At 34.9% G+C, this 16,278-nt stretch overlaps 1 protein-coding gene across 1 annotated transcript; it reads left to right on the top strand.

The window, feature by feature from the left end:
- Positions 1-5,161: 5,161 nt before the first annotated feature.
- Positions 5,162-13,866, top strand: LOC121981499 (vacuolar protein sorting-associated protein 2 homolog 1). Its single transcript, XM_042534059.1, has 5 exons — positions 5,162-5,398; positions 5,661-5,791; positions 9,440-9,544; positions 13,195-13,455; positions 13,560-13,866. The coding sequence occupies exons 1-5, from the start codon at positions 5,362-5,364 to the stop codon at positions 13,695-13,697; spliced, it is 672 nt and encodes a 223-aa protein (XP_042389993.1). The 5' UTR covers positions 5,162-5,361; the 3' UTR covers positions 13,698-13,866.
- Positions 13,867-16,278: the final 2,412 nt, after the last annotated feature.

Here is a 16,278-nt window from a genome sequence, read left to right as displayed (position 1 = left end):
CCAAACAATATGCAGCATATAAATGCAGCAAACACAAACACAAGCAATAAATGCATCATGCATATGATGCCAATGATGCGTCCTGGTCACCCCTGACGCCAGTCGATCATCTCATACAAAAGTGAGGCCGAGTGGGTAGGGCTGTGACAACCGTGCACTCTGTCGTCACTACTCCTGATGAGTGACCGAGTGGACGGGATGCTGTCGGAGTACACCTATCCTCCTACCCCAAATCATAAATGGGGGAGCGCAATGCTCTCAACTCCCGGTACACGATGACGGGGAGGAATCCCTGCCGGATAACACGTTGGGTCACACTACCCATGAGCGGGCCAACGGTGCCTAACAGAGTCCCTGCTGCAACACACTCAGCCTGAATCGACCACTAACCCATGAGTGGTGGTGTGTGCAGATCCATGTAACTGGCGATGTGCTCAACAATAATGGAGCGGACTATCGCTCAGCATGCAATCATGCAAATAGTGCATGGCACTAACCACAAGAATATCCTGACCTAATCCACATATATATAAAAATGCATCATAGGTCAACGAATCCAAAACAATCCAAAGGTATACAGAAGGTATAAAACCTAGGTCCTGAACATGGTCAAGCATGGCATATCACTACCCCTATAAGCATGTATAAACAGGTAAAATATACCTGAGATGCAAAATCAATCAATCAATCAAGCATGTAAGATTTGGGTAGTAATTAACCGAAACAGATAAGAAACACAATTAATGCAACATGTTAATTTAATTACTAAGCATATCAAATGACATAAGTCAAAAGTACCCGCCTCCAATAGAAAAAATCCAATCGTCCAAGTCCGACGTCAAGATACTCGTCTCGCGTCAAAGTCCTGTGTCACCAATACAATTATATTTTATTTAGCTAACTTCATATGAACAGCTAAATAAAATCCCTAGGACCAATTTAGGGTAAAACCCTAGTCATAAACCCTCAACCTACCTTAATTAAACCCAACAGTTAATTAGGGTTAGTTATCTAATCCCTAATCAGCCCATTAGATTAATAATTCAAACCTAAACCAATTATACGCGCAACAAGGCATTTACCTCAATCCAAACTCACCCAAATTCGTATTCTTCGTCGTTAATTTGTCGATGGAACACCTGTTTCTGGAACCGTGGTCGTAGCTAGAATGAGCCACCGACCTACACATCAAACACCCAAAATTTGTAGTCAATACATCCACCTCTGTGAATTAAACCCTAACCTTACCTCCACAGTTCTAAACCAACAGCTTACCCTAAAGCCAAAGCTCGGTAGAATCCAGGGCAGCAACTCACGCCAATGTGAGGCTCGGCTAGGAAAGAAGAAAGGGTCAGTTCGGCACTGGGGCAAAGTGTGCAGCGGCAGTGACAAGGAGTGGCGTCGGGCTCGCTAGGGCACAGCGACGGCACTGGGGCTCGGGTGCTGGCACAGAGGTGCGGCGTCGGCACCTAGGGCACTCCTCGGAGGAGTAGCCAGCGACACTGCTGCTCGGCGCAAGACGGCGGCGTCGGAATCACTCCGTGAGGGCGGCTGTCGGCAGAGGCGAGGAAGATGATCGGGGTGGCTTGGTGCGTCGCCGGCGGCTAGGGCACCGAGACAGAGAAGAGGTGAGGAGATGGCCGGCGTTAGTGGCAGAGATCAAACTTCCGGCGATGCTAGGGCTTCGGCAGCAGGGAGAAGAAAACTGGGACTGGCTAGGGCACGCTGCTTCGGCTCGAGGGGAGAAGTAGAGAAGGGGAAGGAAACCGCCGAATGGTGGTTAGGGCAAGGGAAGAAGGCGCGCGATCGGCGTCGGGGAGAAGAAATGAGGAAACGGCGACACAAAGAAAAGAAAAGAAAAATAAATAAAGAAAAAGGAATTTAGAAATTCAACTTTTCCTCATTTAAATGGGGTAGCCTAAACAGGCTTTTCCGGACCCCGTTTTTATCCCCGTCAACTCATTCGTACGAGCTCCGAAAAATTCCCGAAAAATTTCCATAAATTTCGAAAAAATTCCCTTATTAATATTCCCTATTTTTTCCGGTATTTTACAACACTATTTAACTTCAGAATCGATTTAATAATCGCTTCTACTACATACCAACAGAAATGGTCATTAATCGCATTTGTAGTAGTTAACAAGTGCAGTTAGCAGCCGCATCAAACCACATTTGGATAGGTTAAGGGCCGCTGGTATTACAACCTATTAAGGCGGTTAATAACCATTTCTATAGAGACATCAACAACGATTGTTCTGTTTTCACCATCGGTTGCTATAACCAATGTCATTGATGCTAGGAGCGCAAGCTATTGGATCAATGAAGTAACCGATTCAAAAGCTTTAGGATCGGTTGAAAACCACTTTTATAGTTTGTTAAAACCACACCTAAAGACCTATTTTTTTTGTAGTGAGAGCATCGATGAAGGGGGAGCAACGTTAAAGGGAGACATCACTACAGGGGAAGCATCATATAACAAAATCGACAAAGTAAGTCAGGTACAGTCTGTACCTTCTAACTAGTTATACAAATTTATTAAAATACTATCTAAAAATTCCTATCAACTTGAAAATGATAATAAAAGATTATTAAAGGAAAACAAAGAGGTAAAAGAAACTTTAGTAAAATTTTGTTGAGTAGAAGATTTCGGCAAAATGAAAATAAAAAATAAAAAATTAAAAAAACAAATAGAAAATAAAAAATTAAAAGAACAAATAAAAAATTTGAAATTTTTTGTATGTTTGAATTTTGATACTTCAAATTGTAGGAATTATCAAGAATTAAATTGATATTTTAGATATTATAAGGGTCAAATTAGAAAATTATCATAAAAAGTTATTTCTAAAATGTATTTGGTTAATCAAGTAGAAAGGAACCTATATTGGTTCCAAAATCATGTTTAGATTAAAATTTTAATGCATATTTTATTTTTAATTTAATTTATTTTTTTTCTTAAAATTATCTAATATTTTTAAATAAATTGTTTTGAATAATTTAATTTTGAAATTAATTAGATCTTAATTTTTATGATAAAGAAGATTTCATCACTTAGCTATAGAAAAAAATTTTAAAATTTTTTTATTGTTGTATTATTTTTTATGATTTTTTTAACAAAAATTGGATTTTTCAATTTAAAATTATTTCGAGGAGTATTTTTTTAAAAATTTATTTTTATGTGATAAAATATCATGTTCTCTATCAAATAGAATATTTTTTAAAAAATTTCACCGTTATTAAATTTTCTATGAATTTTTGTTATCAAAATATTAATTTTTAATATTAAAAATTCACAAACATTAAATTTTTGAAACTTTATTTTTTTTTACAAGCATACTTACTATTTGACATTCTCAGAAATTATTTTTATAATTTTTGAGCTTAGAAACTATTTTTAGGTATTTTTTAGATATATATTTTTCAGTAGAAAATATTTTTTTTCTACTTATATTAATTTTATTTTTTAAAAAATTTTATCACTATTTTAATATATTTGTTTAACCATTATAAAATTTTTCATAATTTTTTAAATACGGACAATATTATTAAAATTATTTCTTTCAAACTTGGTTTTTAAGTCACAAACATTCATATTTTTAAAATTTAAATTGCATAATTTTTCTAAACTTTAGTCATTATTTTTTTTTATCCATTAGAATTTATTTCAAAGTTATTTTCATATAATACTCCTATTTTTAATATGATCAAAGAGGAAGAATATGATATTAAGTCTAGGGGTATTTTTTTATATTGCATAATATGATTATTAATTGTAAATTATTTACCTGTTATTTTACTGTTTTTTGTTTTATTTTATTCTAACTTAACTTGGGTTGATCACATAAAAAGAAAGGAATTGTAAGTACCCCTGATAGTTTTAATGTGATCAACCAAGTCAGCTTAGGTTCTGTTATGTTTTGATTCTTGTGTCTAAATGTTTAGGAACTTAGGAGCATAAGAAGTAGAGCGAAAGAAGTAGCCAGCGAGAAGGATGACACAGGAAAAAATCAAAGGGCTCCATGCGTCCGAGGGATGAGGTGTTGTGGAAGAATACACTGACGGATGAGAAGGGAGCATGCGACGTTTCCGAAGGACGAGAAGCTGGAGTGGAAGATTGCTTGAGGAGAAGGTCGGAAAATAGGTTCGAGTAAGCTTAATTTTGATTGGCCGAGATCACCTAAGCCACTGAAGAAGGTGTCGGACTAATCAGCCAAAGCTAACTAATCCGAGCGCCCGAACCACCAGGTTGCTCAAAAGGGCGTCTCGACGTTGCAGATCAACTTTTGGGTCCATGTCAACAATGGACTGAGCGCCTGAAGATGGATAAAGCCTTATTACTTGGCCGCTCAGTAGCTGTCATGTGGAGATAGAGTTTTGCCATGCTAGAGGTGCCTGGAGAGGGTTTGGATGCCCGGATCGTGCCACGTCAACAAACGGTCAGCTATAAATAAAGTTCTCCATTTCAAATAAGATACTCTTCTTTGAAATCTATTCCGTTTTTCATTTATGAGCTTTATTTTCGTGTACGAGATTTTTCCGCCCTCGACATTTTGTTTGAAAAGGATATTTTCATAGTGAGTCAACTTTTTTTAGAATAACAATCTTCCGATTATAAACCAAATAAATTGTTTATCTTGTACTCTTTTTATTTCTATTATTTCTTTAAATGCATAATTATTTAAAGTATGATAGTTTTAAAAAATATTTATTATTTTATTGTATAAAATAATTCACCCCTTCCTACCAATTAAAAAAACATCCTAAAGAATTTTCTCGATCCTCGGAACTCTTTGAGTTATCACTCTAGATCCAGGTTAACATAGTTAGTGAATTTGTACGTGAATTTAACGGTAATTGTGTGTTTAAAAAAATTAATTTTTATAATAAATAAGGGCATGGAGGTTAATGTGTAAGTAGATTATAATAAATTAATATTTTTTAAAATAGATAAAAAATTGATATGTAAAACTATTAAAAAGTATATTACAAAATGCGAATTCAATTGTTTTAATAAGTATATTTTTTAGAATAAAAATAAAATATTATTTTTTAAAAAAATTAAACATACGTACTTTTAATTTTCGGCCTATCATAATTAAATATTTATAAAATAACAAATTTAAATAAATGAGTATACAAAATAATATATTTATAAGATATAGCGTCGACAACGAATCCTCTCCCATCCGCGTCGTCGGCTTCGATCTCTCCTTCAGATCGAAGCAAAAGGGTGAAGACAACCAAAAAGTTTCCTCTTTTTTTATTGTTTTTCCTTCAATTCGTGCGCCGATTTTCTCAATAGAATTTGAGGTCAGAGGAAGAGCAGCAAAGTTTTTGCATCGATCAATCGATCTTTCTCTCACCATGAGTTTTATTTTCGGGAAGAGGAAAACTCCGGCAGGTATTCTTCGCGATTGCAGTTTCTACTTAATTTCGCTATGTCTACTACATGGATCCGATATTACGCTGTAATCTAACCTTGATTGATTATCGCTGCAAAGGAATGCTTTTTTTTTCTTTCAATATCGCTTAGTTACGTTTTAGGGTTTTGAGATATTTTCTCATGCGACAGCTTGATTTTATTCTAGTTATTAGATATATTCCTTCGCTCTAAGGAAAGTTGCAAGAATTCTGGGCCTCATGGGTGCTAATTTTTGTTGCAGAGCTGCTGAGAGAAAACAAGAGAATGCTCGATAAGTCAATTCGGGAGATAGAAAGGGAGAGACAGGGTCTGCAAGCACAGGAGAAAAAGCTCATCGTGGAGATAAAGAAGACTGCTAAGCAAGGGCAGATGGTATATATCTATGTTCTGCAAATAGTTGATGTTTAGTATATGTAATCACCCTGCGATTAAGTTTGAATATTGTTCTTTCTTGTTTGTTTTAGTATTATCAAATTATTTCCCCTTTATATCTATGCTTCGAATTCCGGCTCGACATACAGGGTGGATTCAGAACCTAAGGGTAGGTGGAGGCAAAAATTACTAGCATATGAATGAATTACTTTAAAACGTGAATGAAAAAAGGAAAGTGGCTTTAATCTTTTGCTCCACCTTACTACTTACTATTGCTCAAGCATTCTAAATCCACAACTTGACATGATACAAGGCCATTGGCAAGTTAGATGCCTAAGCGTAGTACATTTTGATTGGGGAATTAGTTCTTTCCCTGTGGTTAGTGCTTAGCCATGGTGTGTTGATGTTTGTCAAACACTTTAAGTTACACATTTGCATTTGATGAATTATGCATGAATGTGCAAGACTACTCGAGTTGCTTGAGGAGATTCAGAAACAAGCTTGGTTGATGAGTTTAATTGATTGAGTCAATCTTGGTTGATGAGTTTAATGGATTGAGTCTAAAGCTTCGTGGAGCTTCAACCTTGAGTATGATCATTAAACTTGGATATTAGATCCAAAGGCTTTTGTGTTTGAGTTGTAATCTTTTGGGTTTGTTCTAGCTAGGAACATTATAATGATAGGATTTAACTTATAGGTAGGTAGTGTTATTTAGGGATTTCATCTTAGACTTAGTGCTTAATTATTAGTGGCCTAGGAATTAGGTGTCATTACCAGGTGCCTAGTATGAAGTTAGGTCGACACAATTTCATTTGTAGGTCCTCCATTGACATTTTCCAAGAGCTAGTTGTACTTTTGTTAGGTCAAATGTTAGTTTGCAGTTTGCTTGAAAGTCACTATTTTTCAAGGTAGGTTGACTTAGCCTTTTGGGTGAGTCAAGCTAGGAGGGCAGATATAGGAAGATAACTTACAGAACTTAAATTAGGTCGACCTGGCCTTTTTGCTAGGTCAACCTAAGGTAGCTGAAGGTTGACCTAAGATTTGAACATTGATCCTTACTGTCAAAAAATCCAAAGTTAGGTTGACCTAACAGTTTTGGTTGGTTGACCTAGAGTGATTTGAACACTGATCCTTACAGTCAAAAAATCCAAAGTTAGGTTGACCTAAGAATTTTGGTAGGTTGACCCAGAGTGCTAGAATATGACTGTTGAGGTTGAGTTTCAAATGGATTTGGTGGTTCTTTTAGAACAGGAGCTCACACTAAAATACTTCTATCACTCTTCTATCATTGTTAGAGTGCCAAAGGATCACCAAGTGCTTTGGAAGGTTAAATTAAGGATTCATCTTTGTGTTTGAAGCTCTCTTAATAATATCGCATTCACTTAGGAGTTAGTTTTTTATTTATTTTGGTTAGATGTGAGGAATTTTGGAATTCCTTTGTTGGGTTAAGCTTTCATCCTCATGAGGCTTCATCCTTAGTTGAAATCCCATTTGTTTGGTCTATGTTTCATCCTCAGATTTGAAATATGATTAGTTTGAGTTGAGCTTTTTAGTTCATGAGGGTTTATCCTCGGCGTGAGGTCTTGTCCTAAATTTGTGTAGGCTTGCTTTATTTCCTTGGTTAAGAAACACGATAGTGAATTCTATTCGGAGGTGACACACCGAACCACCAAGGGCCATAGATGTGGGAGTGAATGCTTGAACCAAATTATTTTTTATGTTAGCATCATGACTTGTTGCTTATTTCTGCTATATTATTTCACACTTCGATATATTGATCACACACGCCCACAAAATTGCTGACCAATTTACTTGAGTTTGTGATTTGTGTGAGATATTTGTAAATGCTGTTTATTCACCCAGTTCTAGCTGGGTCATCACTCATCAATCCTTATCAATTTCTTCTAGCAAACTACAATCCATGTTTGTATGTTATAACACTTTATGTTAATTTTTTTTATTTAATCTCAACTGCTTAAATTGAGTTTTCACAGGTCATCAAGTTGAAGTGGTTGGTTGTAGTGATTCTAGTTGTGGCTGTTTGCCCCTTGAAAAAGTAACAAACTAGAAAAAGTTCAAGGAGGAACCAACTTTCAAATCATAGGCTTGACATGTCTCTAGATTTATGTTGAAGAAAATATATTATATTTTCAAGTTGGATTGAATGGAACCTAATGAATTTTGTCTAAGTTTTTCCCTATTTGTACCCTAGGCTCATTGTCTGATTATGCCTGGTAATAACCCATTGGCATCTTTAGGTAGGGTTTTTTCTCCAAGATAAGATATTTGCTATATCCTAACAATGTCAGGATCAATCAGAGAAACCGACAAACTTCTACTTTCTTTTGTTTTATTGTGTATGTTTTTTTAAAGAGGGAATTTACCTTGCAACCTCTCTGAATTCTTTGTAAGACAGGACTCTTATCTCGGCAAACCAAAAATGGGTGGGTATTTTTCTTCTTTCCACTATTTCTATATATATGTGTGTGCTCTGGACACTGCTATTCCACTTTCACATGGCATGGGCTCACCCACCAAGCATGCGTTAGATGCATTGTACAATTGCATGCATATTACATGTGATATTACCCATATACTTAATATTAATATGAAAGCATTAAATTGTTGCTTCCCCAATTTCTTACTTGTCATCTCTTCATTTGTCCTACTCTTCTAATTGGTTTCCTCTTCTAGTGAGAATGTTGTATTTTGCCTTTGTGAAGACCGTATGAACTAGCTTCAGTCAGATTCATCTTCCCTTTGATTATTCTAAGAGTCAATAAATTTTTTTGCTCGAATGATTGGATTGACCTTTTATGTATTATTGAAAAATTAAAGATACTGATCAGACATTTTTCTTCCCTTCTGCCTTGTGTCATTATAAAAAAAAATAAAAAATAAACATAATTAAGAAACTTGAAAAGTGTGGAAAATTAAAACTTATATAAAACTGATTTTTTTTTCTCTAAGTGTTTTCTCTATATATTTTGGTGGGGGACTTGTTAGGAGTTTTATTCATGTACGGTGTTTGTTTTGAGATTTAAGAACTCATACCTATGGGATGCTCAAATTATTCCTAGCAGGTGAAGTAGTAGAAAGGAGCTGGATGAATACTGAAGTGCTCTTGGAATAGTTTGAATTAGTTGTTTGTTAGATATGAGCCAAACTCTCTCTCGACTCTAGAGACTGACTGCATCTAGTGACTAGGCTAACATGTTAGGACTTAGGATGGTGAAACACAACTTCACTGATACTAAAATGGCTCTTTAAATGTTAGTATTGGTTAACAATATGCCTATTTCCCCTTGATCTGCATCGATCTCACGTCATATGAAAGATGAAAAAGAATAGTCTGATTTTGATAAGATGGGTTCAATGTGCTTCATTCTTTGAGCCTTTGATTTTATTTTTTCCCTGTGAATTGTGCCAACATTTTTGTTACTTTTCACTGTTATTGCTTCCTACCTTATTTTTGTTATCTGTGTTTATTGTCTATTCCTGAGACATGATTGTTTTAAATTATTCATATTGTTTCTGTATGATATTAGCCGACCCCACCTAGTGGGATAAAACTTGGTTGTTGTTGTATATTGTTTCTGTATGAGACTTGTGATATAGCTTATCTTTGTTGGATAATTACTTATACAGGCAGCAGTTAAGGTCATGGCAAAGGACCTTATTCGAACAAGGCATCAGATCACAAAGTTTTATGCACTTAAATCACAACTTCAAGGTGTATCACTGAGAATCCAGGTAACTTAACTTTTGAATTTTATTGCCACCTATTCATTCAGTTAAGCACGATTACTTCTCACAATGAGGAAAATGCTATGAATAATATCCATTTATTATTTGGTACTATTTGGGTATGTAAAAATCTTCAGAAAAATCCCAGAACCATAACAATTAAGTGGAAGATGCTGAATTCCTTTCCAGATAAGTATTTTGATCTTCACTGGATACTGAATCTGGTAAAATACTCCGTACATTCAAAAATGTATAGATATATGGTAGAATAAATTGGATATATTAATATGATACTAAATTAAAGAAATTTAAATTTTATTTGCCTGAATTTAATTTTATCAAAAATGTACTAATTAAAAAAGTTGGGTTGTATAATTAGTTTTGTAATTAAACTTAGAATTCTAAGAAACAATAATATTAATTAAACATATTTATAGTAAGCATTCATTGTATGTTTGTAAATCTCAGTCCATGCAGGTTAATATGAACGAAATGTATTATTTTGATCATGGACTAAATTTGAAACTAGGTCAATACACAAAAATTATTTGTTTTAGTGGTGCCACTTGATGCCAATCACGTATCATTTTATCAGACATTAAAATCCTTTGTCTTAGTTTGTAGTGATTGTTACGAACTCTACACCTTAGGAAGAGTGAGTTAACAAATATTCTTCCTTATTGTCTCAATCTCTCCTGCTCTATTTTTCCCTTTATTATGCTCTGGTCGATTCAATATGTAAACTTTTTGTTAGATATCTCTCTTCTAGTTGTGCCACTTTATCACTGCAGCTTCAAGTAATTTGATTGTTGTGTTCTATGTCACTCATTATTTGATCGTGTGATCTCTCTTGCACCCTTTTGATCTCATTCAGATGTAAAAGAAGATGAAGACGCAAAAGAAGATGAAGGGGGGAGTTGCTCGTCAGGATCCTTCCCTTATCTTGTTTCCTGGATAGTTTATCTGTTCATAGTTGAATCCAGTTCAATGAAAAAGCATGATTTAATGCAAACTAAAAGCCCAGGTTGAGCCTTACTGAACCCACAACAACAACAACAACAACCACAACAACCAAACCTTATCCCACTAGGTGGGTTGGCTACTTATTGAACCCACAATCAAAATTAAATAAAACCCTATCTCCACCATGCAGCACATCTTAAACCGTATTGAACCCAATTCAAGTCGTTAGACCCAATTCCAAATAATACTTGAATAAACATTCATTTCGACTTAATTGAAGATATATATAAAACTCTTAGAATAAACATGTATTTTGACCTTAGTTGAAGATATATATATATAAAGTTTTTAAAGACCTAATTGTAAATAGCTAGGCACCTAAATGTAAATATTTCATTTTGGTGTAAATTGTAAAAGTAATGAATACAAATATGGTTAGAGGGGATTAGCTAGAGTAAGAAATCCCCATTAATCATCTTGTGATATGAGAATCAGAGCCGTCAATTTATTACAGTTCTTGGTGAGGACTATTTCCACACACCAATTAAATCTTGAGCTCGTGTCCTTCGTTGTGCAATGCTTGCAGACACATGATTGCCAGACCTGTGTGATACCATGATGCACACAAGCAACACCCTTCCTGCATGCACTCAATTACCATAGGACTTGACTCATGACTGCCATGCCTATCGACAACCTTGTGACACCAGATGTGTTTGTGATCATCTTTGTTGACATCTGCACATGAGCATCCTTCTGCATGTGAGGCCTACTTTAAGCGGCCTCCTGGTGATGCCTTTATGCAAGAGTCCTCTAGCCACCTATTGCGACAAGGAAGATTGGGCCCTTGCTATTGCTTCTTTTTGTTGAGTCACACAGAGTGATTGATGAGTAGCTTCCTACAGTGAACTTGCTATAAACAGTAAAATACTAAATAACTACTCTCTTTCTTCCAACGTTGTTGACTAACAAGATCCCTTAATTCAAAATGTTAGATTCATTAACTACTTTCCAGTTGCCTTGTATTGTTGGTTTTCTAGGCTTTTTTAGCCCCCCAATGGTTATCACAAAAAACCATAGTTTTAAGCTGGTGCAGTTTGGTGGGTTATTAAATGTGTTCAAACCATGTTTCTTAGACGGTACAATTTGTCTCAAGTTTATCAAATGTATTTTTCCTGACTATTTTTATCTCCAAAAAGACCATCGTTGCTGTTCTTTAGAGTCACATTGTGATCTTGTCTTTTTTGATATGACATTCTTGGAGTTGACTCTATAACCTTTCAACCTCTCTTTGGAAGTTGGTGCAAAAGGTGCTTCCTTTTCCTATCCCATGGTTCATTCCACCACCTCTTACCACAACCATCCACACCCTCAAGAACCACCTGTACGAGTGTATAGCTGAAGGACCCTCCGAAGCATACTCTAGGACTGTGTAATGAGATTCTACATCCCTTTCATGGTCTATTTTCATCTTCATCTCAGTTCCTGCCTTTAATTTATGCCTTCCTATTTTTGTTTTTTTATAAAAAAGTATATACTTTCTTTCTATTTATCTAATGCTTCACTGTCACTCAATTATTCCACTTTCCCTTTTGGATTTGGGTTGGCAATAGACCATGAGTGATGAGATGAAAGCTCTTCACCCTTCAGCCACACTTGGGACATGGTTTACCTTCTTCTGGAAAATTGTATTGTGGGATACAAGTGAGTCTTCACTAATAGTTGTTTCTCTTGATGGCATAATGTTGGATGACATAGCAGATGATTGTCTTCAGTTGGCCACTGTTATTGAAACTTAAATAGTTGGCAACAAACTGGATAGCCAAGCCATGCACGTAACTCTTAGCATGTAGTTAGATTCAGATAATGATTAATGATTGAAATTGAAAAGTTGTTTTGTGTGCGTTCATATAGATTTTCTTAGTTTTAAGTTAAATACTAGTTGCACACCGAGGGAGATTGCAATTCTTCAAATTTCAAAAGTAGATTTAGATACATGTATTTATTTAAAAAGACTGTTGTATCTGTATCTTAGCAACTAAGTGGAATCCAACTGAAATCATAACACTTAATCAACATGCTTGTCTTGAACAATCTTGGTTAAAATCCTAGCAGCTAAATGGCTGGCACTGAAGTTCCTCTTCTCCCAGTAAATTGTGGTAATTTGTTTGGTGCGGTATATTCAAAATAAAGGACATCTATGCCATTGGAATTTAAGTTCATTGGGAGGATGGTAATCTTGCACGCTCCTTGTTAGATTGATGAATGGGAGATACACTTCTTTGCCATGTGTTCCATGCATTGTTTGAATTCTGCATTAGCCTTATTTAACCATGACACAAATCGGGCATTGCTAGCTAAACCTAGGTCTAACATTCCAATTACCAATATAATTGAGTGTGCAAAAGCTCCACAATCAAACAACGAATGTTCTTATTAAGTATGGAATGGATTAGCACAATGACACTGGCAATCTTTGGATATCTTCACTCGAGAGTGCCTATCAGTTGGCCTCTGTTGAGGATCAATAAAAAATTCCTTCTGGTATTCATTATCTACTTCTGGTACTCATTATCTAATTTGACATTTTATTCCCTTGCAAAATTTTGTAACACACTTTGCACTAGGGGTAGACAAGCTTACTTCCAAGTTTAGTAAACTAGCATAATTACGGGCCCGCTATGGTTTTTCAGACACTGAAGTCAACACAAGCAATGGGGGAAGCAATGAAGGGTGTTACAAAAGCTATGGGACAGATGAACAAGCAGATGAACCTACCTGCACTACAGAGGATAATGCAAGAGTTTGAAATGCAAAATGAGAAAATGGAAATGGTGAGCGAGGTCATGGGGGATGCCATTGACGATGCTTTGGAAGGAGATGAGGAGGAGGAAGAAACCGAAGAATTAGTGAGCCAAGTGCTCGATGAAATTGGAATCGACATTAATTCAGAGGTACATCCAAAATGTCTCCTCGACCATGATCTTTAACCTATAGAGCTGAATTCATCTTCTGTATGTTTAGAAATAAGCATTATTGATCTGTTCGTTGTTTGCAGCTGGTCAAGGCACCTTCAACTGCAGTCCCAAGTGCTGAGGCAAACAAAAAGGTTGCTCAAGTTGAAGCCACTGCTGCAAGTGAAGGTGGAATAGATGATGACTTGCAAGCAAGATTGGACAATTTGAGAAAAATGTAAATTTATATAAAATAAAAAAACACACATAAATTTGACATGCAAGGGTGATCACAAGTGGGAATTATAGTCTTCCCATAAAGTTGACATAATAATACCCTTGTTGTTGTGTATACAGTATCTGTTGTGTAAGAAACCAACTTGAAGCTTGGCTTTGCATTTGCCCATTAAAGCTGTGGTGTCTTCTATGGCAGGGAGTATTAGGTTTTGCTACATCATTAAATCTGGCATCACTTACCTTATTGTTGAGTTTGATGAAGAATTGAGATCATAGTTTTTATTCAAAATACTGAATTGTGATATTCAATAATAATGATGATGATAAAGATAGATAAAAAGATATTATTAAGGAAGAATTTAGCAAAAAATACTATCGGCATTGTTGGAGCATTCATGCTAGGTAGAGGGCAAAGAATAAGTGATGTAATTTCTTTGCACAAAAATATTAGTGTTAAAATTTGTATGTGTAGTTGGAAGAAAACTAATGAGTATGCAATGTGGTTTGTAAACCTAACTTTCACTCCACTAATATCTGAAATATGAGGCAATGAGATAAATTTTTATAGATTGGATCCAACGCCAAGGATTCTACTAATATCTTAAATATGAGGCAATGAGATAATTTTTTATAGATTGGAACCAAGGCTAAGTCCTTAATCAAACGATGAGATTTTATAAATTTTTCTCGAGTTAACCCTAATTGGGTTTTTCTCATAACAAATGTCATCATCTTTGGGTTGAGAATGAACACAAGGAAAAAGTGAATCACTAGGATTTAGGAGAGAGTTTGAGTCAACTTTAGTCAAAGCTCTTAGATTTTTTTTAGGCACTTGTTATATATATGTGAGCATAGGAAAACAAAGACGATTAAATGCGAATCTCGAATGCTAAAACAATGTTCACTTTTTTGACCCCTTCGGACTAGAAGCAAGGTTCAATCGACTAGATAATCCAAGTTTGAGCGTCAAACTCCAACAATAACATTTCAATTGAATAGAATCCTTTTAGTTGACTCAACAAACCAACTAATCAATTAGAGCTTAAACGAAACCTTCTTTTTACCTAGAAATTGGCCTTCCAATCAACTTGGCTAATCATTTAATCGACTAGAGGCTTGTTTATTCAACTAGACAAGCTTCTAGTCAAGGTCAAATAATCTTCTTTTGTCCATAGAATAGGCTTTTCAATCGATTCTACATTATTCTAGTCGACTACTAACAATTCTAACGAACTATTGATAGTGTTTTGAGACTGCTATAGTGTTTCCAAGCTAGGCCCTTTATGCATTCAAGTTGTGCTACAATTTGAGACTTGATCGATCAACAAGTATGACTTAGGTATTGGTGGGATTGTCGTAGCGGAAGGTGACACGATCAAACCAAAGTTCCAAAAAGGAAATAGCAAATTGATTTTGTCTTACCTCATGGAGATGCATTGAGCAATATAATACATCCCTTTATTTTGTCCATGCAACACAATCTTCTTCATATAGGACGGAGGTGCTAGCGGTAGATGGTCGACATTAGAGCTTGAATATATGACATAATATGACATTCTTTTAAAGATCTCACATTAGGTGTCTTATTTTTAACCTCTTAAATATAATCTTAAAATTGTTAAGTAACTTTTAACTAGACTTTCTAATTAGGATCTTATCCAATTAATCTCACTAATTTAATTTAAAAAATAATAGTAAAAAAATTTCAAACTTTTTTAATAATCTCACAACCATTTTGAGAAAAAGAAAATGGTTTGATCCCTTAAATTTATATTGCATAAATAAATCATTAATGTCAGAATCACTCATTATTTAATTGGATAAATTAATTCTTAATTTATCTTAATCAAATTATAATTAATCAACATAATTAACAATTTAAAAACTTAATTAATTGACCAAGATAATTATTAAATTAATAATATTCTTCCTTAATTTACTACATTATATGTCAAAATTACACATTATACGACTTCTAGACATAATAGTAATATACTGAATGTTAGAATAATTATACTGTTAGTGGAAGAAGTATCATATAATTGAACTAGGATTTTGACGTTGGCAAGTGTACATGTAGATCAACCAATAAAACCTTTGTAGGTCAAGATAATTAGATACTAGATAAGTGAAAGCTCTAGTAGATCTAGATACTAGGTAGTGGAAGTCTTAACAAACAAGAACACCAAGTATGAAAGTCTAGTGGGTCAATAGATAGGACATCTAACAAGATGGACTTGATGAGTCAGCTAGATCGGACATCAAGTCCAAGTCTGGCGGGTCAAGTGATCGGATGTTGAACAGAGGAAACTCAAACAAGTCTAAAGAACTAGTTATTTAGAAAATGATAAGTTGAAATAAGTAACTGGAGTGAAGTGATTCTTTTGAAAAGAAGAACGGGTAACGACAAGTCCTCGTTATGGGGAAAACCTTATGCGACAATCAGACTAAGGGTTCACTTAAATTCCAAAATCAAGATCGAACAGTTAAGTAACTATCAAACTTTATTATATATTAATTATCATAGTCTATGCTAACCTTATTTTGCAAGAATCAGTAGACTGATCGTCCCGATCGATAGACAAA

Source organism: Zingiber officinale, chromosome 5A, assembly GCF_018446385.1.
Source record: "Zingiber officinale cultivar Zhangliang chromosome 5A, Zo_v1.1, whole genome shotgun sequence".
Taxonomy (NCBI): domain Eukaryota; kingdom Viridiplantae; phylum Streptophyta; class Magnoliopsida; order Zingiberales; family Zingiberaceae; genus Zingiber; species Zingiber officinale.
This window is presented reverse-complemented; position numbering and strand designations above follow the sequence as displayed.